General features: G+C 45.1%; 1 protein-coding gene across 1 annotated transcript in view; it reads left to right on the forward strand.

Moving 5' to 3' along the window:
* Positions 1-1,014: 1,014 nt before the first annotated feature.
* Positions 1,015-27,718, forward strand: part of TRPM1 (transient receptor potential cation channel subfamily M member 1) — a 142,656-nt gene continuing 115,952 nt past the window's right edge. Inside the window, exon 1 of the mRNA XM_086711359.1 lies at positions 1,015-1,245. Within this exon, the coding sequence (XP_086567485.1) occupies positions 1,171-1,245 (75 nt within the window). The 5' untranslated portion in view covers positions 1,015-1,170. The remainder of the gene's footprint in view (positions 1,246-27,718) is intronic.

A 27,718-nucleotide genomic window follows, 5' to 3' on the forward strand; every position in this document is an offset into this window, starting at 1 on the left:
AACAGCAGTTGAGTGATAGAAAGGGGGGCCTAAGAGGTGGAGGGTGGGAGCAGAGGGCTGGCCTGGCTGTGCAAGGAGCAAGGGATATGTCCCCAAGCTCCCCAAGCCATACCCCAAGAAGTAGAGGTGGTGCCTCCAGGGTCAACCGGCCTCGTGGGGGCAAGAAGCCAGAAGGCTGTGAGGACTCCAGTTGCTTGTCTTTTATTTTATCGATTGGGATCCTGTGTGTCCTTAAAACAATTCCCACGTGACCTTAGGAATGCATCACTCTCCTCTCCGAGACGCCATCTTTGGATGCAAGGGGCCAGACCACCCAGGGGTGCAGGTTGCTGGTGACGTATGCCCAACGAAGGAGAAGGGTGGGTTGGTGACAACAATGACATGCTTAGGGCCAGGCTCAGCATAGACTTGTGGGAACGAGACCACAGCAGCACAGAGCAGCTCTTCAGGGAGCTCCCGTCCTGTGCCCACAACAGAGCAGGATGTGGAGACCTATGACCCTGCCTCCCTTAAGGAACCAAATCTTTCTGTAGTGGGGGAGAGATAGACATTCCTGAAATAGAAATGACAGTGCTGTACACACAGAACAATCAGAGAATGCCAGCACAGAATGGACAGGATGCACATGAAAAGCAAATTCACAGGGGAGAAAGCATACACCGATGGCCTGGAGGAAGGAGCCATGTGACCCAAGGGGCTGAGGCTTTGGTGCCAATTTTGCTCCCAGACTCAGGCAAGTGCCAAGTGGACACAGGGTCTCTGAGAGTCTAGATCCTGTTCTCCCGGGGGGCTCAGACACCAGCTGTGAGGCTCTCTGCTCTCGAGAGGTATCTTTTTGGACACCCAAATCCTTCCCATTTGACCACCCTTTACAGCCACCACTTTCTCAAAGGAGATTTACTTTCAATCGCCATTTGCTAAATCTGCCCCCTGTAAACCTGTGGGGGATGGAGGGATTAAGCCTGATTACAGATGTTATAGAAGGGCCTGTGAGTGCCCAGTGGTGCGAGTAGAGCAAGGAGAGGAGGCTGGAACCAGCAAGTGCTCCTCCTTGGCTGGCCCAGCCAACAGCCGGGCGTGCCCCAGACTCAGATCCCCTTGCCGGGGCCCGTGGGGCTGCCGCTGTGGGGGCTTTGCCTCTGCCCATTCAGGGACACAGGAGGCAGGCTCATGGGCTCCCTGAGGAAGATGAGCAGCTCCTTCAAGAGGGGCTCCCTCAAGAGCTCCACATCGGGGTCACAGAAGGTGAGTGCGTTTTGCCTGGCAGCTTGCGGGCAGATGGACAGAAGGACAGAGGGACACTGGTCTCCAGCTCTACCGACTGGAAGGCTGGACAGTGGGCTCCTATTCTCTGCAGACTGTGGCAGGGATGGGGTGTTAGGTGTTCGGAACTCCTGTATCAGGACTGCTTCTGGGGAGGTGACTTTCCTTTCCTGCTAATGTACTTGATGTCTGTCCCCTCCTGGCTGCTCCCTCCCATGGATGTAGCCAGAGGCACACATGAGGCCTGTGGGGGTGTGAGCTGTGCCCCAGCAGCTGTGCAGTTTCAAAATCACTTCCCCCACGATGATGCCACCCACTTAGCTCTCTGCATCTGGACTCTAAGCTCATCTCTTGTTCTTCGTCATGTTTGTGGAAGCACCGGTGGCCTGTGGGGGACCCTGAGTAGGGATCAGAAGCACCTCGGAAGACCTAGGGAGCACCAGGTGGTTCCCAGGACTCTGGGCAGATTTCAAGGAAGGTGTTGTGAGGCCTGACCCCACCCTAACCCCTTCTCCCCACTCCTGCTGATGGCCCCCTTCAAAGCCTTGCAAAGTATGTGCTGATTTGAACATGTGTTTTTTCCAGATGGGTGAAATGGTGGCTCTGAACACCCAGGACTGCCTTAGTTGACCCTCTGAGCACAGGTATCTTGGACAGGTCACAACCTCACCCCTCTGCCCTGACTGCCACTCAGAGGGCTGGGGAAGGCCAGCCTGGAGCCTAGCCTGGGCCACACTGGAGTCCTCTGGACAGCCCCTTGCTGAGCTCACAGGAGTCAGAGGAGACCTCTGCTTTTCCCGGGTCTGTCCACTGGGCACAGGCTGGAGGAGAAGCAGGAGCAGGCCCTGAGTGGGAAGAGAGGACGAATTTCTCCCTCAAGCACTCACTGAGCACCTGCTAAGTGCCAGGCAGTGCTCCAGGAGCTGGGGATGGAGGCAGGTGAACGCCCCCGGAAAGATCATTGACCTGGGCTAGAAACAGAGGGGACACCATGCGGCAACTGCTTGCCACCTACCGGCACACAGCTCACCAGGCTTGGTCTCCCCGTCTATAAACTGTGGCGGGGGCTGGGGTGGAGCTGTTGGGCCACATACTCTGCAAGTCTCCTGACATCCCAGAGCCTGAAAATGCAAATGGAAAAAATAAAAGTCTTTCTTTTTTAATAAACAGTTAAAACTCACCTCTGTTTCAAGAGGAAAGACTCACCCTTTGGGAGCTCAGTAGGGTATCTATCTATTTGCTCATCTATGTGCACATGTGAGAGTCAGCATTGTTTTAAGAGAAAGGACACACTCCAGTCTTGTGTAAATTAACATTTGCAAATCCTCTGCAGCTCTTGGCAGGAACCAGAGACTCAAATGCAGCCTGGGGCCATAGGGCTCCACGTGACCCCTCCTCCCCAAACAAAGCCAGCCCACACAGTTCTTGCTGCTAAACTCTGAAAACGAACAGGCTTTTGTTGTTCTTGAACTTAAAGTCTCCTATTGACCCGTGCCTGGTATCCTGCCTTATATGTAGGGGTGGGGGAGCAGAGTTTGCAATTGGCAGGGTCTGGGAGCAGAGAATTCACCCAGAGAGGAGGGCAGAAGCACTTAAACTTTGGGCAAGACTGAAAAATAGCACCCCAGGGACACCTGGATGGCTCAGTCAGTTGAGCCTCCTCCTCTTGATTTCGGCTCAGGTCATGATTCCAGGGTCGTGGGATGGAGCCCTGAGTTGGACTCCGCACTGAGCATGTAACCTGCTTAAGATTCTCTCTCTTTCTTCCTCTGCCTCACCTGGACCCACTCCCAGTCTCCCTCCCCCCCCCAAAGAAAAACAGCACCCTATTTATACACACACTCGCAACTATTCCTTCAGGACTGCTTGCTGTAAATGACTTTGAGTCTAAAAACAAGGATGATGCCTGACCCACTGACCATGCCAAATTCCTACAAAAGCTTCACATAGTTAAAACTCTTAATGACATAGTTTGCCCTGAGGTCTATTTATAATAGCCCTCAAGCTAAGAAGTAAACTGCTAATGCAAGAAGGAAAGACAATAACCATGGCTTTTAAGGAAGTTATGCCTTAAGGAGATGCTAGGAAGTGTCCACAAAATCACAGGGGCAGAAAGCAGACTGTTTTCATTCTGTTTTTTCACATACTTGACTCTCCTTTGACACCACTGACTTAGTGCCAGTTCCCTGTTTCCTGACCAAAAGCCACATCTCTCTGCCTAGTGCTTGCTGAAACACACCAGCTGCCCCCGTGGGGGAAAAAAAAACAACACAAGCTACCTTTTATATAAGCCTTCCAAGGGTCATCTCCTCTGGACCTTTAGTTGTCAAAGGTAGATTTGGCCCTTCTCCACCGTTGGTTGGCTCTTTCCACCTCCAACGGTCTTCCTTTGGTCTTAGACGGAAATGCCCAGCATGGAGTCCTGAACCAATGAAGCCAGTGGACTTTGAGTATTGTCCTCAGCCTGCTGGCAAAAATAGTCCCTCTTTCAGGAAAAGCCTCAAGTATCCTCGCAGGAGGTGGAAAATGTGATTGTGATTCTTTGTATAGCACTTTCATCCCTGTCGACATCTTATTTTGCTATAAGATACAGATAAAGTTTGGAGTCTGTGATCAAGTTCCTAAGCAAAATGAAATTATAGTACAGCCCAGCAATTATACCCTAAAGTCTACCTTGAAAAATTCTTGTGCATGTACACAATGAAATGTACACAAATGCTCATGTCAGCATTGTGTGCGATAGAAAACCAGAAAGAATCAAATAGTTCATGTATGAAGATATAGACAAGCTTTTGTTTATTCAAGCGATGGAATACAACACAGCACTAAACCATGAATGAACCAAGCCATTTGTATCAACATGGATGCCTTGTTGAAGAAAAACACAAGCCCACAAAGTGCACTATTTATAGAAAATTTAAAACACACAAGAAAATCCAACATAAATGCATATATATTCCTTCAGAGTGGAGGTATTTAACCATATGTGCATTATGTTTGCACTCTCTCTTGCTCTCTTTGTCTCCCTCCCTCACTGCCTTCCTTCTTTCATTTTAAAGAGAAAAAATATGAAGCACATGTGGAAAGTTATAACATCTGTAACAACAGAATTATGGGTCTTCACTTCCCCATCATATAGTCTTGTTTCTGATTGTGAAATCAAGAGAATGTTTTCATAACTTAAAAATGTTTTAATACTCTTAAAGTAAGCCACCAGGAGAGTGAGGGCAAACCCAAGTGTCCTGATGTGGGGGCTGCCTCAGCTGCTCCTATAGAGGGTGAATTCTTACTAAGCTAAAAGCATATTATAAAGTCATGCAGGGGCACCTGGGTGGCTCAGTCAGTTAAGCTTCTGACTCTTGACCTCAGCTCAGATCATGATCTCATGGTTCATGAGTTCAAGCCCCATGTTGGGCTCTGTGCTGACAGTGTGGAGCCTGCTTGGGATACTCTCTCCCTCCCTCTCTCTCAAAATAAATAAATAAACAGAAAAAATCAAAGTCGTGCAGAGAAACACCTTGGTGAGCTCACCTTGGGTTATCTGAGTTTCCATCTCTCAGTTCATCTGCTTGCCCTAGACCTGTAGATGGGGGTCAGTCCACCAAGCTCACCCTCTGCAGCCCTGCTGCCCTTCAGAGCAGGGGCCTACCTCAGGGGTCGGGGCTGGGGGGAGGGGAGGGCATCTCACTTCAGTAACCTTCCTCATTAGGACCAGATCCAGCTCTCCATGAGGCAGAGGTAGTGTCATCCCCACTTCTCAGAGGGTGTTGCCCGCAGCCAGGGCAGTTCTGTGTTACTCATGTAGCCTGTATATGGAAGCCACTGGAATGCAGGATTCCACATGTAAACCCAAGACAGTCTTCATTCCGAAGAAGGAGTGGAACCAGGCAGCCTCATCATTTGCCTGTTCTTTAGGAAATGTCCCAAAGGTAACAGATCCCACTACATCCTCACCTGTCTGGCTTTGCTGTCACACATGGAATAGAGTCTCAGCTCTGCTTGTGGTGCCAAGCCAGTTGTCTTGTTAAACTGTTAGCCGATCAAAGACCAATACTTTTCTTTTCTTTTTATTTATTTTTTTTAATGTTTATTTATTTTTGAGAAAGAGAGAGACAGAGCGCAAGTGGGGGAGGGCAGAGAGAGAGGGAGACACAGAAATTGAAGCAGGCTCCAGGCTCTGAGCTGTCATTACAGAGCCCAACACGGGGCTCAGACTCATGAACCACGGGATCATAACCTGAGCCAAGGTCAGACACTTAACCAACTGGGCCACCCAAGAGCCCCAAAGACCAATACTTTTCATGGAATGCAATAAAAAGGATTTTTATTGCAAGAAATTTTCAAACATGAAATTTTCAAAAGACCTACAAAATCCAAGCTCTAGTTTTGTCTTTTTATTTATTAAATTCAACAGATATCCCTTGATGCCTTCAAATTACTACAGTCGTGTCTGAACATGTGCCTGTGCTTTCTGCACTCTCTGGTTACAGACCTAGAGACCTGCAGCCCCTGTACTCAGAACATGCTTTGAGTACAGGAGTGTAGGAGATCCTGAATGTCCCATTTAACCCTCCTCCCAACCCCATAGGACAGAGGCTCTGGTCCACTTACAAGCTGAGGAAGATTCTTGGGGGGAAAGGCTTGCCTGAAGAGCCCGTCTGGGCTCCACTTTCCCCAAGGTGCTGTAGTTGGCCTCTTGGAAAGGAGCCTCTTCCAGAGAAGCTGCAGAGAACTCTGTACCAAGTCCTGGGAGAGTTCCTGCAGCCAGGTGGGGCCTGCCCACCAACTGTGTGAATACAGGGCTCTAGGGGGCACCCAGGCCCAGGAACTGGCCCCAGATTCCATACTCATATCTTAGAAGAGTTCTCTAGGCAACTACCCTTGAGTGATGTGGTCAAGGAACCTTGAGTTGAGTTGGGGGTGTGCCACAGTGGGTCCCCAGCTTAAGGACAGTCCACTGGCCAGCAAATACTCCTTTCACCCACATGACAACTGGTCTTCCTTGGGCCTGTGCATCTAGCCCCATTCTGGGGCTCAGTGTGCCTTCCTCACCTATGAATAGGCACCAGCATCTCATTCTTCCTGGGTTCCTTGCTGTGTCCAAATCCACCACTTTTAGCCCACTGACAGAAAGTGTATTTGCCTGGTTCCTTTGCTCTGAGGAGTAAAGGCCTCAGACTAGGCCAGCAGGTGGAAATGAGGACAGGAAATGGGTCAGTGTTATTTGCCCAAAGACCCTGCCCCTTGAAGCACTAGGGAAGAGGGCAAGGGAAGAAACAGCAAGGAAGGTGTGAGGTCAGATGTGAGGGGCTGCCTGTGGGGTCTGTATGAGGAAGTTGGATGTGGGGAAGGGCAGCCAACTGGGAAGAGTGACCAGGTTGAAGGAGCTTGCCAGCAGTAGGGGCCCACAGGCTGATGGTTGGGTCTGGCCAGAGCTGAGGCACCACTGGGATGGTCTGTGCTGGTTGCTGGCCCAGGCAAAGAGCTGGCTGGAGCTCCCATGCCTCTGAAATGCCAACACAGCCTGCAGATCTTCCTTAGGGTAAATGTTCAGGAGAAGGGCTGTATTAAGGAGCTGCATGACCTTAGACAGGCCATCCACCAGGCTGAAGGATGCAAGGGGAAACTCTTGGAAAGAGACCATGCTGGACATAAAGCAGCCCTGTGAATTCTGCAGAGGACTCTGGCCAAGAGAGTTGTGAAACATTTGGTTGCTTTGTTCAGTCAGCCTGAGAGTAAGGGAGAGGGGTCATAGGCTTGAGTAGAAATCTCTAACTAGTTGGGTGGGAGTAGCTATAAACAACTGAGATATCCTCCTGCTTCTGGACCTCCAAAACCTGACCCAAAGTGCATCCTGGAAACACCAGCATCACCCTCCTCCCCACCCCAGGCATGCTGAGTCTCAAACCAGGGGGACCACAGAGTCCTCTTTCAGAGATTCACAACAGACATCGGCCTATTAAAGAATCTGATAAGTCCTTCAGGAAAGAAACCTCCATTTAACCCAGAGTTCCCTACAGAAACCCTTTCCAGGTAAAAATGGGTCACCATTTCTGGAGCCCAGGCCTGAAATGCCACATTAGGCAACAGGAAAATCAGTGTTGTGAGCTAGTGCCTAGGGATGACATGGAAAATCTACCTCATTCCTGACTTTCTGTATAACCTTCAGCCACCCAGGCCCTGGCGATGCTGCCATCATGGAATATTGAAATGTTTATTAAAGAAAGAAGGAAATGTAAAGATTTTGCTGCTTAAAGTCACTATAGTATCATTGACATCCACCAACAGAATATTTTCAAGTTTCAGAATTTGATGAACTTGACAGAACCTTGTCAGGAGGGAAGAGAGATTTTAAAGATGCACATGACCAGGGGCACGTGGGTGACTCAGTCGGTTGAGCATCTGACTTCGGCTCAGGTCATGATCTCACAGTTCGTGAGTTCAAGCCCTGCGTCAGGCTCTGTGCTGACAGCTCAGAGCCTGGAGCCTGCTTTGGATTCTGTGTCTCCCTCTCTCTCTGCCCCACCCCTGCTCACACTCTGTCTCTCTCTCTCTCAAAAATAAACATTAAAATTTTTTTTTTTAAATGCACATGACCAGCCATAGTGGCCAGTGGACCCAGAGGGCTCCTTGCAGCTCCCAATTTATTCTTAAAGGCTCACCAGTATCGTGTTTGGTTCTTATGTATGCATGCATGCTACAGTACACAGAACCAGGGAGTGATTGCTGAAATGCTTACAAGAATGTGGAATACCTCTCCACTAATCTGAGCTGAGATGCTATTTTCTTGGGAATATACATGATCTAGCTTGGGAATATAGCTAGACATGGCTCTTTGGAGACCAAGATATACTTTCATGGTTGGTAGAGATTTCTAAAAGCCACCTTCTCTCCCCACCCGTCTCCACCCTAAAATGAGCAGGGACCTCTGTGTCCCTCTATCCATTCATGCGCTTTCCAATGCAGCCCAGAGGTCCTTGAGGGGTACAGTTGCACCCCAGGCAGCCAGCAACCTGGAAGCTTTTGTGTCCCCCAAGGTGGACCAGAGCCCGTGGGGGGAGGGTCTTTCCTTTAGCCTCTCTCTGGCCCCTCCCTTTGCTCTCCTCTTCCCTCTTCTTGCTCCTTTCAGGAGCAAACATAGCAAATTTGGGGATTTGCTTCCAGCCTGGTTTCTCCAGCTCTCACCCAGGTGCTGGCCCCATCCTACTTCTATGGTAATTCCCTCCCAGGACTTTGATGTTGGCCTAACTCAGTACTTTCCCAGCATCCCCAAATACATACCATTTTCACATAAAGGGTCTATATCTCAGCCCCCGGGAGTTGCCCTCCCACTCAGGGGATAAGTGTGATGGGGAGACTTGTGTCATTTCTAGGTGTGGTATGTAGGGTGCCTGCAGGTTGTCCCCAGGACTGCAAGGAGGGAAAGCCAGAGACCTTGGGGTGCTTGTCCTGGGTGCCCAGCTCAGAAAGCTTCGGGTATCATCAGGCTACCCAGCTATTTTATAGCTGAGGACCGAGACCACGCTGGGGCAGTGTGTGCATACTGATAACACATACAGCCACCTCCCTGCTCCTCAGAGGCTTCTGGGGAGGATTATTACCTTTGCTCCTAGGGGTGACATGATTAGCATCCTGTAGCAGCATCAAGCTGGGGAGGACTCTCCTCCCCTGGGCTGGATGACAGATGATGGCTTCTGAAATTTACACAAGGACAGCACTCACTAGCTGCTCTTTTGCCTTTTTCTTCTCTTGTGGGGGGCCTAGGAGCCTTCTATGAGAATTTACCTACCCCTCCTTCACAGAAAAAAAAAAACAACCCTTCATGGCAGAGGCCCAGAAGCACCTAAAAGCCTCCTTCTCACAGAAATCCACACCCTTACGGCTGAGTTTGTTTCTTGCAGGATTTGGATTTCTATCATGGAGAAAGAAGAGCCTTCTCTCCTACACCACACAGGGTGCAGCCCAGTCAGAGAGGCCTCGCCCAGGTCCACAGCTGCTGGCCGCAGCTGGAGGGTTAGCCTAGGACCCCTTGCTCACTAGGGCTTATTAACAGGGTTTCATTCTTTTTTTTTTTTTTTAATTTTTTTTAACGTTTGTTTATTTTTGAGACAGAGAGAGACAGAGCATGAATGGGGGAGGGGCAGAGAGAGAGGGAGACACAGAATCGGAAGCAGGCTCCAGGCTCTGAGCCATCAGCCCAGAGCCCGACGCAGGGCTCGAACTCACGGACCTTGAGATCGTGACCTGAGCTGAAGTCGGAGGCTTAACCAACTGAGCCACCCAGGCGCCCCTAACAGGGTTTCATTCTTTTTTTTTTTTTTCAACGTTTATTTATTTTTGGGACAGAGAGAGACAGAGCATGAACAGGGGAGGGGCAGAGAGAGAGGGAGACACAGAATCAGAAACAGGCTTCAGGCTCTGAGCCATCAGCCCAGAGCCTGACGCGGGGCTCGAACTCACAGACCGCGAGATCGTGACCTGGCTGAAGTCGGACGCTTAACCGACTGCGCCACCCAGGTGCCCCAGGGTTTCATTCTTTAACCTGCATTTTGCAAGATCCAGAGGCCAGGGCCCCGCTGTCCTTGCAAGTACTGTCAGACCCATTTCATTTGACAATCTTTATATGGAAAGTATCTTGTGGCTTTATACTTTGTTAGACCCTTGGCTTGACCTGGGCTGTCCCCCTTCCACCCGAGGACATGCTGTAAAGCTCTTGGGGAAAAGACAACACAATATACAGCCTTAGTGATGTCTGACCCTCCTCTCGTTTCTGGCCACTTCTGATATTTCATTCATGGGTCCTAGCCAGTCTGCCAGCACCCTAGCCCAGAGCAAGCCTCCAGCACCCAGCAGACCAGACACCATAAACCTAGGCCATTAACCAAGTCCTGTATCCCTAGAAGGCAGTTCAGCAGTCAGTCACCTCCTGGGATCTCGGCCCCTCTCCCCTGCCCCTTTTCAAAGAAGCTCCCTCCCCAGGAGTATTTCAGCGTCTAAGGAAAGTTATCCCTGTTCTCTATATCAGTCCCTTGGTGTCCTCAGAGCGTGAATGCAGGTAAGTATCTAGCGAAGGTCTGTGTGACACTGGGCAGCATCAGACGGTCTGATGGTGGACTACATGCCACCATGCGTGGGCCTCGCTGGCACCCTTGATTCTCAGCACACCAGCAGCTAATCTGAGAGCAGATTAGAAAAAAGTCGAGAAGGAATCTTCAATCCAAATCCCGGCTCAGCTGTGTGGCCACAGGGAAGCCATTCAACCTCTCGGCCTCAGTTTCCTCATCAGTAAAATGAGTTGGCTTTGCATGTGCCTTACTTTCTATATACTTTATGCCATAAAAATAAAAACCTTGTAATAGGTCACAGTTTTAGTTTTTAGAACACTGACTAAAAGGAATCAAAATCCTGTCATCGGCTAGTAAGTTGTTGGCGGGAAATGAGGCATGGCTCTGTGTTGTTTTTCTCTACGAACTCACCGTGGTGTTTTAGTAAAAACAAATGCATACTATCATTCACCTGACAAGCACATTGAGTGCTGCTGTGTACTGGGCAGTGTTCTTGCAGCTGGGGATCTGGTGATAACAAATCAGAAAACAACACTGTCCTCACTGGTTGACATCACAGCAGAGTCAATCAGACAGTGGGCCACTGCTAAGGAGCATAACAGAGCAGCAGAGGTGCCAAAACATCAAGGAGGGGGTTGTGATTGGACTTTGGTCCCAGGGAAGGAGGCATTGACAAAGACGTGAAGGAGGAGGGGTAGGGAGCCACCCAGGTGCCTGTGGATGAACATGGAGGCTGAGGGAACAGCCAACACAGCAGGAGCATTTCCTGTGAGCAGGAGGAGAATTGAGAGGGACAGAAGCAGGGTGGAGGGAGGGGAGAATAGAGATGCGTGGGCAGGGCCAGTTGGAAAAGGAGAAAGTACTGCAGACCCTCAACTCTGTAGGCCACTGTGCAAACCTGTACTGCAACTGGCTTTGACCTATTATGAAGTTTATTGATTCAAACATAAAAGGGAAACTGTCCAGGAAGGCCAAGATTTGAGATTTGGAGGAGGAGGTTGAGCTAATTGTTACTGGATTCAACTGGGTTTAGTATTCCATGGGCCTGTTTGAACAGTACGGTGCTTCAAATGCCTTGTTATTTTTATTTTATTTTATTTTATTTTATTTTATTTTATTTTATTTTATTTATTTTTAAGTTTATTTATTTATTTTGAGAGAGAGAGAGAGAGAGAGAGAGAGAGAGAGAGAGAGCATGAGCATGGTAGGGGCACAGAGAGAGGGAGAGAGAGGATCCCAAGCAGCATGGAGCCCCAATATGGGGCTCGAACTCACAAACAGTGAGATCATGACCTGAGCCGAGATCAAGAGTCAGATGCTTAACCGACTGAGCCACCCAGGTGCCCCAGCCTTGTAATTTTAAATAGTGCTGTAACATGCATTCCATAGTGGAAGACAGTCCCTGTGTTCAGATGGCAAGCATGACAGGGGTTGGAAGGAAAGGAAATGCACATGGAAACACAGTCAATGCTGCAGACGCTTGGCATCTATCTCCTGCTGCCTTAGACAGCCCACGGAGTCCATGCCAGTGCTCCTCTTCTGGCTCCCTGCTGCCCCTCCCCTCTCAGTCCACATCCAGAGGAAGTGCCACAAGCCTCTGGTCCCCTCCGGCTCTCCATGAGATAACTGGGAGATGGCCGATGCCCCACCCGGTCACACTTTGCTTATGGCTGCTGCACACAGACTGGAGAGTATGTACACAGAGGGGGGTGGAGAAGGGTGTGGTGGCGGACTTGTCTTTACTAAAATAGAATTACATAATTCTCATCACTCTGCACCTTAAGTGTCTCACTCTTTCAGGGGATCCCTAAAAATCAGAAGATTTAGAGCTAACCCTATCTTGCATTTCTGGGTATTTTATCCATAAGTATGTATGTATAATGGGCTTTTTCCTTTTCCTCCCCGCCCCTCCTCTCCCCCGCCCATTTAGCTATGTGCTGTGTAACCTGCCATCATTCTATGCTCAAGTGAATGTGTACTGATGTGTGTGTACATAGGATACGTATGCATATTTAGGGCATTTGTCAGTGTTTGCTTCTAAAGATGGGATCATAAGTAACGTGCTTCTCTGTGTTCTTGGACATGAATGATTTTAAGATTCTCAGAACCAGCCCAATCTCTTCATTTGAGGAAACCAAGGTCCAAAAGGGTTGACCTGCTACACTTGGCTGGGCTCACCCTGTCCAGCAAGGCCTTGCCCCATTCCTCCACACCCCCTCCCAACCCCCACACCCCCTTTCCACCCCCCACATGGCTGCATTCCAGCCACATAACAGGCCTGCTCCTAGCCACTTGTTCTGCTACCTGAGGGCCTTTGCACTAGCCTCTCTTTCTCTCCTGGGCATGCCCTGACCAGATAGCCACAGGGCTCACTGGCGCCCTTACTGGGAACCACTCACATTAGAGTCTGCCCCAACCACCAGCTCCCTTTCCCCCTTTACTTTTACTCACAGCCCTTCTCAGCACTTACTATGATGGATGTATGTATTTGTCCATTCTCCGTCTAGGGCAACAGCCCTAGGGAGCAGGGTTTTTCCCATCTTGTGTTCCAGCTCAGCAAACACTACAGGATGAGGGAGACGGTTTTCCTGGTCATCCAGGGCCCTTCTAACGGAAATGAAGCCCTCTGCGGGGTCGGCCTTTGCGTGGTACTCATTGGTGTTCTTTTCCTTCAGTTTCCCGATTGCAGCCCAATCATCAGCTTTCTAAATCTCTCCTGGTTAAGGAGACTGGGTAGCACTGAAAAGCAAAACGAGCAAAATGCACCTGCGCTTGAACTCACTGGCGCACTGCAAGAATCTGGGAGTCAGTCAAAGTAAAGATGGCGGCAGTCTCCACCGGGAAGGAGATTCTGTAGACAGCAGCCACCCCACACCCCCTGGGCCCTCTGAAGCAGAGTGCTTTATAATAGCGGTAGTCGGGTTCATAGCAAAAGGAGCATGGGCTGCAGGTGTAGGGGTATGAATTTGGCTGGGAAGCCAGTGGCCACTCCATTACAGAATTAGGGCTTACTGGATAGTAAGTCAAAGAAATCATGCCTGGCTATTTACCAACTGGGACTTGGCCGGACCCAGCCGCTACAGATGCGCTGAATCAGCTAGTCAGCCCGCAAGGTGCCATCGGGAGTCGCCAGAGGCTGGGCTGAGAAGCCCCCCGCCCCTCCCCCCGCCAAGGCTGCTCAGAGCCCAGGGCCGCCCTGCGGAGTAGGGCCTGGGGCTGAGCTCACTGCCTGCGGCCCTGCCCGCTCTGCCCACGGAGCAGCCACCTGCTCGCGTTCCTCCTCTGGGCTTGCGAAGTGTGAAGTGTGCCTTTCTGCTCAAGAGGCGGCCGGTGCGCCTGCCTGTTTGGCCCTGCCCGCAGAGCCCCTGGCACACTTCCCCTGTGGTTGCCAGACTGGTTCCAGTAACTCACTGGAGTGAGCCTGAAGGTCAGGGGGGGCCCAGAGAGGGCAGGAGAGGAAGAGCGTGTGTAGCCAGGGGACTCAGGCCAACTTGCGGGTCTTGGAGCTGCCTGCACCCCTCCCCCAACCCCCTGCACCCCATCTCCGCTTTGGGGCTGCTCGATGTCCTGCAACCCAGGCATGGGGGGCGGGGAGAGGGCGCTGTCCAAGGGTAATCCCTGTAATGGCCCAGGAGGTGGTGCGGCAGCTGGCCTGGCTAATGCTCCTTTAATATCTGCTTTCATGTGATTAATGGCTGTGGATAAAACCTTGAACCCTGGAAAGCAGGCCTGGCTGCTAAGCCTGGCCAAGAGCATCGCTTTGGGTTCTGTTGATAACAGGGAATCATTTCAGCGATTTACATTTTAACACAACTGTTTGAGGCCAGCTGCCAAGCCATCGTTTTAGAATGTAAGGAAAATAATAAAAGAAATAGGGAACTAAACTCATGGAAAGCCCAGACAGGAGGGCAAGAGGGAGGTGGGCTGAGCCTGTTGTGGGGGTATGACAGCAGCTGGGGGACCCAAATGTCTTCTCACTGCCCCCACCACCTGCCCATTCTCACCTCCCCTGGGCTCACAGTATCTCCCTGGCCCCCTCCTCGACCCCTCCAGGCTACACTAGTAATGATACCATGAATGTTCTGCCAAACTGTATAGTCTACACATCTTTTCTCTGCATTTGGTCTCATTTGCTTCTCAGCAGAGCCCTGTAAAGAGCAGTGTTAGTGCAGAAAGGCCAGATACCAGGCAGGGCACTGGGGGGAGGTTCTAGAGGCCCCAGACGTGCCCAGCATTAACTCTTCAGTTGCCAGGTCATGGTGATGTGCCCAGGATCCCAGGGAGAGGGCTGGGACACTCAGTGGCTACTTCCTGACCTACATGGAAGCATCCTGATATCTGGAAATGCATCCCTGCTACCTGTGATGTAGGAAAAGGTGGATGTTTTGGTGCCCAAGTCACAGATGGGAAAACCAAGGCTCAGAAAGCTATAGAAACTGCAAATGTCTGGGCCACTGGCTGAATTGCACATGTTTTCCCTCCTGCCAGGTTGGCCTGCCAGAATCTAGGGCATTGCCCCATGGCAGGGTCTGTCCCACAGCAGGCTTCCACTCCTTCTCTAATATTCTGTGACCTCTGGGCTCCCCACACAGGTATCAGATGCCTCTGCTCAATTATCCTCACAGGAGGAGATGGCCTCTCTCTCACAAGAACAGTAGGCTGCATGGGGATGACAGAGATCTCCCCTCCCTTCCCTGGACCACCTAGCCTGTCTCTGCCCAGGGCCTGGTCCTGCTGCCTGCCCTCCCTGAGTGTACTCTGTGTACACCTCTAGTCAACTGTACTAGGTTGAACCATTTAAAAACTGCCATTTGTGGGGGCGCCTGGGTGGCGCAGTCGGTTAAGCGTCCGACTTCAGCCAGGTCACGATCTCGCGGTCCGTGAGTTCGAGCCCCGCGTCAGGCTCTGGGCTGATGGCTCAGAGCCTGAAGCCTGTTTCCGATTCTGTGTCTCCCTCTCTCTCTGCCCCTCCCCCGTTCATGCTCTGTCTCTCTCTGTCCCAAAAATAAATAAACGTTGAAAAAAAAACTGCCATTTGTGTAGGTCAAAAACAGCCAAATAGCAACAGTTTCATACATATTTTTTTAGGAAGTTGGCAAGCTAGAGCAAACTCTAGGAGGGCAGTTTGGTTCTGGAGGTGGCCAGGTGGGGGCAGCAGAGAGCTGCCAGGATCATAGGTGAGGCTGTGGACAGAGCCAGGTCCAGAAAATGGCAGGATCTTGACAGATAAGCCAAAGTGGAGAGAGCCACCCAACCTGGGATCCCTTAGCTGGACAGAGCTGAAGCGTGAGCAGAAATATAGGCACTGTGACAGTGGCACCAATAGCTCTTGGGATAGGCTCTCCTGCCCAGTCCAGTCTGACTACCCTCAAGGCCGAGCCTCTGGTCAGGGGACCTGCCAAGTCCCTGGGGCTTTCCCTGACGGCAGTCCACAGTGGAGAGATGACCCGGCCAAAAGCAACAGCACACAAAGCTGGAACGGCTGATCTACACACCCTTCTCTGTGACTGAAGTGCACGTCAGCTTGGTGTTGACCCATGTATCTCTTGCAGCGTTGCTTCCCACTCCTGCAATCTGCCGAAGAGGCCACCACACAAGCAGCGTGGGGGCCATCGGCTGGCATTAGATGCAGACTCTCTTGATCTGAAGCTGGGTGGGGGGCTTTTGTCAGGATTGCTTATGAGATTTGCTGGGTCCCAGTGCACAATTAAAATGGCTAGCTGGCCCTTTGCTCAAACATTATTAAGAATTTTAAATTGTCAGTGCTCCTGCGGCTCAGTCAATTGAGCACTTGACTCAGGTCATGATCTCACAGTTCATGGGATCCAGCCCCATGTTGGGCTCTGTACTGACAGCCCAGAGCCTGCTTGGAATTCTCTCTCTCCCTCTCTCTCTGCCCCTCCCCTACTTGTTCATGTGCACACATACACTCTCTCTCTCTCTCCCAAAATAAATAAGTAAACTTAAAAAAAAAAAAAGAATTTTAAGTCAGCAAAGCAGAGCATAAGATCAAGCACAGAGCCCCTTTGAGAGCAGGGCCCATTTGTCAGCATGGATTGCATGCCTGTGAAGCCAGCCCTGGCTTTCTTCTTGAGCCTAGATCCTGTCTGGAGTGCAGTGCAGGGAGAGAGAGATTGCCTTCTGCACATCTACCTGTGCCTGTAATGTTCAGATTCCATGGCTCAGGAAGCAGGGAAACCCTGGCACAGGCCACTCATCATTGTCTAGCACTGCCCTGCCCCAGCTGTGAGCAGGAAGGGAGCTGAGGCACCTGCAATAAGAATGACACCAAACTCCTGAGGCTCCAAGTGGTATAGTACACCTTCCTGGTGAAATGGGGGTGTGCTGCAGGTATCCACGTGTGCAGTCCAGACAGCATCCTTTACAGTTCATCCCCAAGGAGCAAGGCTCAGACAGAATTTAGAACAAAGACAAGCAATGCAGTTCCACAAGAGAAAGAGGAGAGGGGTAGAGGAGGAGAGAGGCCAGATTCTATAGCAGCCGCCGGGGGCAGCCCAGGACAATTTCAGCGCCACAACTGTTGCACTGTTGAGTATTGGTTAATGTTGATGTGGATTGTTGAATACTGTAAACATCGCCCCTGGATGGTGACAGGCTTAGTCCCTCCAATGATGGATTCCATTCCCAATGGACACATTCTGGAGTTCATGGGGAAGAAGGAAGCCCTCCATTCTGTCAGCCTTGGATGAAACAATGATCAGCAGAATAGAGAGGGGAGGCACAGGTCAGGGAGTCTACAGAGCAAACACCTGGCTGATCAAGATCCTGTTTGTTTCAGTCCTGGCTCTGTCATGGACCAGCTGTGTGATGTGGGCCAAGTCACCACCTCCCTGGGCTTGAGGTCCTTATTTGCAAGACAGAGGAAAGAATGCCACTTTTCCTTCCTCACAGGATAGAGACAGATGCCAGGCATAGAGTATGCTAGCCAAGGGGCCCCAACCTCCAGCCCTCCAGGCATTACTTTAACACAGACCACATTGCTTCATTTCCCGTATCCAGGGAGGACAGTGTCTACCCCCAGATGTCTGAGAATCCCTGGCAATGTTGAGATCCCATTCCACAGCCACTGCTGATTCCTGTAAATTCCCAATGCCTACCTCTTCCTCCAGAAGTTCCTGCATTTCTTCTTGTCACCATCCTATCCCAAGCATGGATCTGAACCCTTTGTGACACATCCCCCCTCTCCAAACAATCACTTAGCCGAGGCAGTTATATGAGGTCAAGTTGTAGTAAAGGTTTGGGAACCACTGTGAGACCAAAATGGAATGGTAATATTGCCATCTCCCTGTGCTGGGCTGCCCCAGCTGGCTGCTATAGAGGTCTGGCCTCTCTGCCACCTTCCTTTCCTGATTCCTATTCATCTCCTTTCTTTTGTGGAACTGTATTGTTTGTCTTTGCTCCAAATTCTTCTACATGAGCCCTCCTCTTCAGAATTCTACCTTATACAGAAAATCAGCCAGTACGATGATTTTCTGCTAAACTAAAGGCCATCTGACCCCCAGGACTGGTAGGCCTTTGGCAAACCTAAATTGCATCCAGATGCCATTTGCCCACAGGAGGCCTGGAGTAGCAGAGACTCAGAAACATATCTAACTGACTGGTCATCTAAGGGGAATCTGTGAGATATGCTTATAAATGGCCGCTTCTCCACTGTCTAAGTCAGGAATCACCTAGAAACCCAGGAGAGGTTCCCAGGAGTGGGAAAACCCAGGGATTTAGCCTTGCAGCCTCACACATCTGTTAAGTGGGCAAATCACTTAACACCTTGATTCAAGATTAATGCATTTGTAAAGTGCCTTGAAAATCAAACCATTTCTTCTCTGGTCAGCACTTGATAAAAACCTTCCAACAATTCATCTTGCCTACACAGGCAGCATCAGCTCCCTCCTCCCAACTCCTGGCCCCCACTGCCTGGAACCTAGACCTACAGTAGAGGACCGTAGGTATGTGTAATTCTTCCAAGGGTAGGAGAGTTCTAAAGGCAAAATGGGTAAGGAGAGGGAGAAGGGAACATCTACTGAAACCTGGGGCCTAAGTGCACATGTGCTGATCACAGGAGGTATCTCTAAGAGAGAGCCACCCACTCATACATGCATTTTGCAATAGCCTCCTATTATTGTTAAATGAAACATATGAATGTCTCTTCAATCACTTTTTAAAATTGTGTTGTTCAAATTTGTATCATTCTTGATTTTGGTTTGTTTTATTACCAATCATTAAGAAAAATGTGTTTAAATCTCTATTTCTTCTTCTTGTGATTCTGCCAATTTTTGCTTTGTGAATTTTGAAGCTATGTTATTAGATATATATATATATATATTTAGAATTCTTTTAATCCCTAGTGAACTGAACCTTTTCTCATTCTCTCTCTCTGTATCTTGGTCATTCTTTTTGACTTGACATCTGCTTTGCCTGAGATTAATTATGTTGTTTTCTATCCTTTTGATTTCAAGCTTGTTTTATCCTTATATTTTAGGTGAGTCTCCTGCAAATAGAATATGATAGGGTTCTTAAATATATAAATATATAATATATATAATATATATAATATATGTATTTATATATAAAATTTATAAAATTTATAAAATATAAATATAGAATTTATATTATATATATATATACATTAAACATGAAAATTTTGCCCTTTGGCTATAGCACTTATTCTATTTATATATAATATAGAGTCTGACATGGTTATTTAAACCTACCATCTTACTATGTGCTTTCTATTTCTCACCTGTTGTATGTCCCTTTTCTCTCTCATTTTCTGCCTTCTTTTAGATTGATTGATTATTTTTATTGTTATCTTTTTTCTCCCTACTGGAATGGAAATCACATTCTTTTTCTACACTTTTATTTTTTGCCTGGGATTACAGCATGCATCCTTGATTTGTCAAAGTGTGGTGTTAATTAGTCAATGCAAAGTCCTCAGAATTCTAACTCCATTTAATACCCTCAACTTACTTGCTATTAATGTCATGTTTTTTAAATTACTAGCATGTATTTTTTAGAGCAGTTTTAGGTTTATAGAAAATTGAGCATGAAGTACAGAGACTTCTCATATACTTCCTCTCTCCCCCTCACAATTTTCCAAATTACTAACATCTTGCAATACATGGTACATTTGTTATAATTGATGAACCAATATTGATACATTATTTTTTGATAAATGATTAGTAACCAAAATCCATAGATTACATTAAGTTTCATTCTTTGTGTTGCACATTCTGTGAGTTTTGGCAAATACGCAATGTCATGTATCTACCACCACAGTATCATACAAAATAGTTTTCCTGCTCTACAAATCCCCTGTGCTCCGTGTATATATCCCTCTTATGCCACTGAACCTCTGGTGTCAACTGTTCTTTTTAATGTCTTCATACTCTTGCCTTTTCCAGAATGCCATATAGATAATGGAATCATACAGTGTGTAGCCTTTTCAAATTGGCTTCTTTCATTTAGCAATATACATTTAAGTTTCCTCCTTGTCTTTTTGTGGAGTAATAGTTTGTTTTTAGTGCTGAATAATATTCCATTGTTTGGCTGTACCACAGTTTGTTTATTCATTTATCTACTGAAAGACAGATTGTTTGCTTCAAGTTTCATCAATTGTGAATAAAGTTGCTATAAATATTTGTGTGCAGATTTTTGTGTGAATATAAGTTTAAATTCATTTGAATACAATTGCTGGATCACATAAAACAATGTTTAGCTCTGTAAGAAAGGCCAAACTGTATTCCAAAGTGACATTCTGACCAGCAGTAATTGTTTCTGTTGTTTCACATTCTTCCTAACATTTGATATTGTCATTTTTAAAGTTTTAACCATTCTAATATATATGTGTGTTGGTATTCTTTGTTGTTTTAATTTGCAGTTCTTGCTATTTCTGATAACAAATGATGTTGAACATCTTTTCGTATGTTTATTTGCCATCTGTATATCTTCTTTAGTGAGGTTCCCAGATCTTTTGTCCGATTTTTAGTTGGATTGTTGTATTCTTATTGGTGAGTTTTAAAAGTTCTATGTATGTTTCTGATATAAGTCATTTATCAGAAATTTTTTGCAAATATTTTCTCCCAGACTTTGGTTTGTTTTTCATTCTCTTAGCAGTGTCTTTAACAGAGTAGATATTTTTTATTTTAATAAAGTTTGACTTAGCAAATTTTTCTTTCATGGAACATTCTTTTGGTACTATATCTGTAGTCATCTTCAAACCCAAGGTCACCTCTCTTTGATTTCTTTCCTTAGAATTTTGTAGTTTTTCCAATGTTGATTATGTACATATTTTGTTAGATTTACTACTAAGTACTTCTATTTCTCCTCCTCCTCCTCCCCCTCCTCCTCCTCCTCTTCCTCCTCCTCCTCCTTCCCCCCCCCCCCCCTTCTTCTTCTTCTCCTTCTTCTTCTTTTTGGTGCTAACATAAATGGTATTGTATTTTTAATTCCAAATTCTAATGGCTCATTGCTGGTATATAGGAAAGTAATAGGCTTTTATCTATTAACCTTATATTCTATAGCTTTGCTGTTATTGTGTATTAGTTCCTTTTAAAAAAAAATTTATGGGATTTTCTACACAGGCCATCAATGTCATTTGGGAACAAAGGCAGTTTTATTTCTTCATTTCAAATCTGTATGCCTTTTATTTCATTTTATTATCTATGGCATAAGCTATAATTTCTGTATGATTTTGAAAAGCATAGTGAGAGGAGGTATCCTGGCTTTATGCTTGATCTTAGTGGAAAAACTTCAAGTTTCCCACCCTTAAGTATGATACTAGCTCTAGGGTTTTTGTATATGTTTTTTATCAAGTTGAGGAATTTCTTATCGATTCCTGGTTTGTTAAGAGTTTTTATGATTTATGGATACTGAACTTTGTCAAATATTTTTTTCTGCATCTATTGATATGATTACATGATTTTTCTTCTTTAGTTTATCAATATCATGGATTACATTAGTTGATTTTTGAATGTTGGACAAGCCTTGCATACTTGGAATAAATCCCACTTAGCCATAATATAGAACTTTTTAAATACATTATTGGATTTGATTTGTTAATATTTTGTTGAGGAACTTTTGCATCTATGTTCATGAGATATAGTGGTCTGTAGTTTTCTATAGTTTGTAGTTTGTAATGCCTTTGTCTGGTTTTGGTATTATAATAATGCTGGACTTGTACAATAAGTTAGGAAGTGCTCCTGTTGCTTCTATTTTCTGGAAGAGACTGTACAGAACTGACATATTTTCATCCTTTAAAAAAAATGTTTATTTAATTATTTTGAGAGAGAGAGCAGGAGCAGGGGAGGGGCAGAGAGAAAGGGAGAGAAAGAATCCTAAGCAGACTCCATGACTGTTAGTGCAGAGCCCAATGTGGGGCTTGATCCCACAAACTGTGAGATCATGCCCTGAACTGAAACCAAGAGTTGGATGCCCAACCGACTGAGCCACTCCGGTGCCCCAGCATATTTTATTCCTTAAATGTATTGTATAATTCACCAGGGAACACATCTAGTTTCCTGATGCTTTCGGTTTTGTTGGTTTATTAATTATTAACTCAGTTTTTTTTAATAAATACGAGCCTATTCAGACTATCTATTTCTCCTGTGTGAGTTTTGGTAGAATGTCTTTCAAGAATTGGTTAATTTCATCTAAGTCATCAAATCTGTGGTCATAGAGTTGTTCATAATATTTCTTTGTTACCCTTTTAATGTCCATGGGGTCAGTAGTGATGGCTTCTCTTTGATAACTGATATTAGTAACTGTGTCTTCTCTCTTTTTTCCTGGTTAGCCTGATTAGAGATTTTTCAATTTTATTAATCTTTCCAAAGAACAAGTTTTTGGGTTAATTTATATTCTCTATTGATTCTGTTTTTTAATTTCATTGATTTCTTCTCTAATGTTTATTTTCTTTTCTTGTACTTGCATTAGACTTGATTTGCTCATTTTCTCTAGTTTCCTAAGGTGAAAGTTTAGATATTAATTTTAGATATTCTTTTTGTAAATATATGCATCAAGGCTATAAATTTCCCTCAAACACTGCTTTTACTGCATCCCAAAAATTTTGATTAAATATATTTTCATTTTTTCTTAGCTCAAAATATTTTTAAGTTTCTTGAGATTTCTTCTTTGACCCATGTGTTATTTAGAAATATGTTGTTTAATCTCCACATATGGGGGATTTTTCAGCTATGTTTCCATTATTGATTTTAGTTTAATTGCGTTGTGATCTGAAAAAAATATTTTGTCTGATTTCCATTTTTTAAAAATTTTTTGAAGTGTGTTTTATGTTCTGAAATGTGACCTATCTTGACCACATTTGAAAATAATGTATATCCTGATGTTGTTGGATGAAATATTCTATACTATAAAGGATGATTAGATCCAGTTTATTGATGATGCTGTTCAGCTTATTGATTTTCTGACTGTTGGAAGTATAAATTACTTACAGTTTTTTTTAAGTCTCCAGCTCAGTAGTGGATTTGTCTATTTCTCCTTGCAGTTTTGTCAGTTTTGCCTCACATATTTTGATGCTCTATTCTTAGGTGTGTACATACTGTTGCAGGATTTTTATACCTCAATACCTGGGGTTCGTTGTCCCAGCGCTTTGAGGAATAAAGAGGTGAGGGGCACTTGGGTGGCTTAGCCAGTTAAGTGTCCAACTATTGGTTTCAGCTCAGGTCATGATCTCACAGTTTTGTAGGTTGGAGCCTTGCATCAGGTTCTCTGCTGTCAATGTGGAGCCTGGTTGGGATTCTCTGTCTCCCTCTGTCTCTACCCCTCCCTCATTTGCACTGTCTCTGTCTCTCTCAAAATAAATAAATAAACTTAGAAAAACATTTTAAAAGGAATGAAGAGGTAGACACAAAATAAAACGAGCAGCAGGCAAAAGTTTATTAGAGTATAAGATCAGAAAGTAAGAATAGTATGAAAGCTCTCTTTACAGAGGGGGGCATTCAAAAGTGAATGCCTGCGACAATAGGCAAGAGTCTTTGTTTTATAACGTTCTGGTTAGCCCTCCCTTCCCTTCCCCCTTGTTCTTTCTCAGGTCCTATCCTTATTGACTTGATAACTCTAGGTGCTGTGTTGTCCATTCCTGATTGGCTCATTTCCATTGTATAGGGGGTGGTCTATGGCCATATCATTCCTTGTGGGTCATCCATTTTATGGTCTACTACTTATTTTTAGTTAGATCTTTTGTCAAATTCCTGAGGGAAATGTAGGTTGTGTCTGTTACATTGGTAAGAGGAACCTTACCTCCAAGGGGTTTGCTGTGGTCAATCACTCCCACCATTGTTCCAAAATATGTGTTTTTCCCCACCTCAGGTCCTATCTTTTTCCTCTCTCCCTATTTTATCCTATCTTTTCCCTATCATACTTCTTAGAATTATGTCTTCTTGGAAAATTATTCCCTTTACATTATTTAATTCCCTTCTTTATCTTTTTTAGTTTCCTTTCCCTGAAATCTCCTTTGTCAGGATTAAAAACATAGCTACTCCAGCTTTGTTCTGATTAGTGTTAGCATAGTATAATTTTCTTCATATTTTTACTTTTTTTTTTTCTTTTTTCTTTTTTTTTTTTTAATTTTTTTTTTTCAACGTTTATTTATTTTTGGGACAGAGAGAGACAGAGCATGAACGGGGGAGGGGCAGAGAGAGAGGGAGACACAGAATCGGAAACAGGCTCCAGGCTCTGAGCCATCAGCCCAGAGCCCGACGCGGGGCTCGAACTCACGGACCGCGAGATCGTGACCTGGCTGAAGCCAGACGCTTAACCGACTGCGCCACCCAGGCGCCCCCATATTTTTACTTTTAATCTGTACCTTTATATTTAAAATGGGTCTCTGGTAAACAGAAATGGGTATATGTAGACATGTAGTTGGGTCCTATTTTTATTATCCACTCTGACAATCTCTATTTTTTAATTGGTGTATTTAGACCATCCACATTTAAAGGGATTATATAATTGGGTTAATCTACCATATTACTAACTATTTTCTATGCATTGCATTTTTTCTTTGTTTCTTTCCTTTCCCTAGTTTTCTGCCTTCTCTGGTTGTAATTGAGCATCTTATACATTTTTTATCTCCTCTTAGCTTATCAATTATGCTTTTTAAAAAAATTGTTGGTTGCCCTAAAGTTTACAGTATATATTTACAACTTACCTAAGTCCACTTTTATTAACACTATACCACTTCATGGGTAGGACAGATATCTTATAATGAAGTATTCCCACTTTCTTCTTCCCATTTCTTGTAGCATTCTGTCATTGATTTCACTTATCTGTAAGCTATAATCACCCAATACATTGCTGCTATTATTATTTTAAACAGTTTTAAATATCTATTAGATTGATTGATAATAAAAATAAAAGGTTTGTTTTACTTTAATTTTTACCCTAACACTCTTTCTTTCTTTATGTAGATCTGAACTTCTGACCTATATCTTTTCCTCTCTTGAGGAACTTCTTTTAGCATTTTTTTGCAAGGCAAATCTACCAGTGACAAATTCTTTTGAATTTGTACTTCATTCTTCTTATTTGCATGATTTCTGATAATAATTCCAATGTAATTTTTCTCCTTGTTCCTCTATGGATAAGGCGACGTGTATTCTCTTGCTTCTTTCAAGATTTTTTTTTCTTTGGTTTTCTGCAGTTTGAATATATGTGTTGTTGCTGATATGGGGGTTTTCATCCTGCATGGCATTCTCCAAGCTTCCTGGATCTGTGGTTTGATGTATGTCATTAATTTTGGAAAATACTCAGCCATTACTACTTCAAATATTTCTTCTGTCCCTTTCTTTCTTCTCCCTTTGGTATTCTTTTTTTTTTTTTTTTTTAATTTTTTTTTTCAACGTTTATTTATTTTTGGGACAGAGAGAGACAGAGCATGAACAGGGGAGGGGCAGAGAGAGAGGGAGACACAGAATCGGAAACAGGCTCCAGGCTCTGAGCCATCAGCCCAGAGCCCGACGCGGGGCTGGAACTCACAGACCGCGAGATCGTGACCTGGCTGAAGTCGGACGCTTAACCGACTGCGCCACCCAGGCGCCCCTCCCTTTGGTATTCTTATTACACATATGTTATAATTTCCCCACAGTTCCTGGGCATTATGCTCCTTTTTTTCCACTCCTTTTTCACTTTGCATTTCAGTTTTGGAAATTTCTATTGACATCATCAAACTCAGAATCTTTTGTCAGCTATTTCAAGTCTACTGGTAAGCCCATTAAAGGCACTGTTCATTGCAGTTATGGTGCTTTTTATTTGATTTGATTTTGATTTTTTTCTAGAGTTTCCATCTCCACTTACATTATCCATCTAATTTTGCATGTTGCCCATTTTTTCCATTAGAGATCTTAGTATATCAATTGTAATTATTTTAAATTTCTTGTCTAATGATTCCAGAATCATTCCTGTATCTCAGTCTGGTCCTGTTGCTTGCTTTGTCTCTTCTGGTTTGTTTGTTTTTAATTTTTTTAATTTTTTTTTGTTTTTGTTTTTGTTTTTTTTTGTTTTTTTGGCTTTGGGGTTTTGGGTTTAGGGTTTATTTTTGTTTTACATTTAGCATTACTTGTAATTGTTTGGTGAAAGCCAGGCATAATGTGTTGGATAATAAGAACTGGAGTAAATAGGATTTTATTTAAGGGTTTATATTTATCTGGCTAGGAGTTACACTGTGTTTACGGTTTACTGTACTGTAGATGTCTGAAGTTTTACTCTCCCCTAGTAACTTTTTTTGTTTGTTTGTTTCCTCCTTATCTTTGAGATCCCTTGAAACTCCTTAAATAGAGCCTGAGGCTTACAGTTCTTTCAGCTGTATTCCCATTATTATATAGGAGCAGTGGCAGTGATAAGGTACTAGGGAGTAGAGAAACATTCTATCATACTACTATCAGGGTGCAGTATTCTAGTGAGTGTCTGCCCCTGGGCTCTGACCTTCACAAATGCTTATCAGCTTTTCCCCCCACTTACCTGAGAAAGAGAAACTAGGGGGAGCAGAATTGCATAGTTCCCTACTCCAACATTCATTAGGCTTTGATAGTTTCCCTTGAGGGCAGATGGAGAACAGAAGGCTCTAGGCATATTTCAAAATGGATACTTTACCCCTCCTCCTTCCAGAAGCATGAGGGGACTTTTCTCTGACCTTCACTGTGAGAACCTGGTTGAGCTCTTGGAGGTAATACTCAAAAAAATGAGGTGGCCTCTATAAGACTGGGCGCCCTGAAGTTTTTACTCTCAACCTAGTCTACAGTCAGCGTCCAGCAATTTGTCAATTACAGTTTAGCTTTTCCTACCCATTCCTGGTTCTTGTGAACTGTGGATCTCTGTATTTGCCTCTCTCTCCAGTTTTCTGGGTGTCAGTTCCCATGACCTTGATCTTCTGACAGATTTAAGAAGATTTCTCTTGTTGTAAGAATGGAGTTGATGAATTCCAAAATTTTCACCTGTTCAAGCAGAAACCACAAGTTATTGTTAAGTATTTAAATTTTGCATCTGCTTTAAATCCCACAAGGTATTATTGCTATTACTTTATATATTTGGTAACCATGTATATGTACACACACATTTACTATATTCATTTTTCTTTATTTCTTTCTGTTCCATACTTCTATGTGTGATATTTTTATTTCCATCTGAAGGAAGCCCTTTGTAATTCTTTTAACATGTGCCTATTATAAATGAATTCTTTGTTATTGTTTGCCTGAAAATGTCTCTTTTTTCCTTTTGTTAGTGACAAATACTTTTGCTGGGCATAAAATTCTAGGTTGGCACTTATTTCCCTTCAGCACTCTGAATACATCATTTTATTATCTACTAACTTTATTTTTTATTTTTTTTATTTATATATGAAATTTATTGTCAAATTGGTTTCCATACAACACCCAGTGCTCATCCCAAAAGGTGCCCTCCTCAATACCCATCACCCACCCTCTCCTCCCTCCCACCCCCCATCAACCCTCATTTTGCTCTCAGTTCTCAACAGTCTCTTATGCTTTGGCTCTCTCCCACTCTAACCTCTTTTTTTTTTTTTTCCTTCCCCTCCCCCATGGGTTCCTGTTAAGTTTCTCAGGATCCACATAAGAGTGAAACCATATGGTATCTGTCTTTCTCTGTATGGCTTATTTCACTTAGCATCACACTCTCCAGTTCCATCCACGTTGCTACAAAAGGCCATATTTCATTTTTTCTCATTGCCACGTAGTATTCCATAGTGTATATAAACCACAATTTCTTTATCCATTCATCAGTTGATGGACATTTAGGCTCTTTCCATAATTTGGCTATTGTTGAGAGTGCTGCTATGAACATTGGGGTACAAGTGCCCCTATGCATCAGTACTCCTGTGTCCCTTGGATAAATTCCTAGCAGTGCTATTG

Source organism: Puma concolor, chromosome B3, assembly GCF_028749965.1.
Source record: "Puma concolor isolate L17-30 chromosome B3, mPumCon1.1.hap2, whole genome shotgun sequence".
Lineage (NCBI taxonomy): Eukaryota > Metazoa > Chordata > Mammalia > Carnivora > Felidae > Puma > Puma concolor.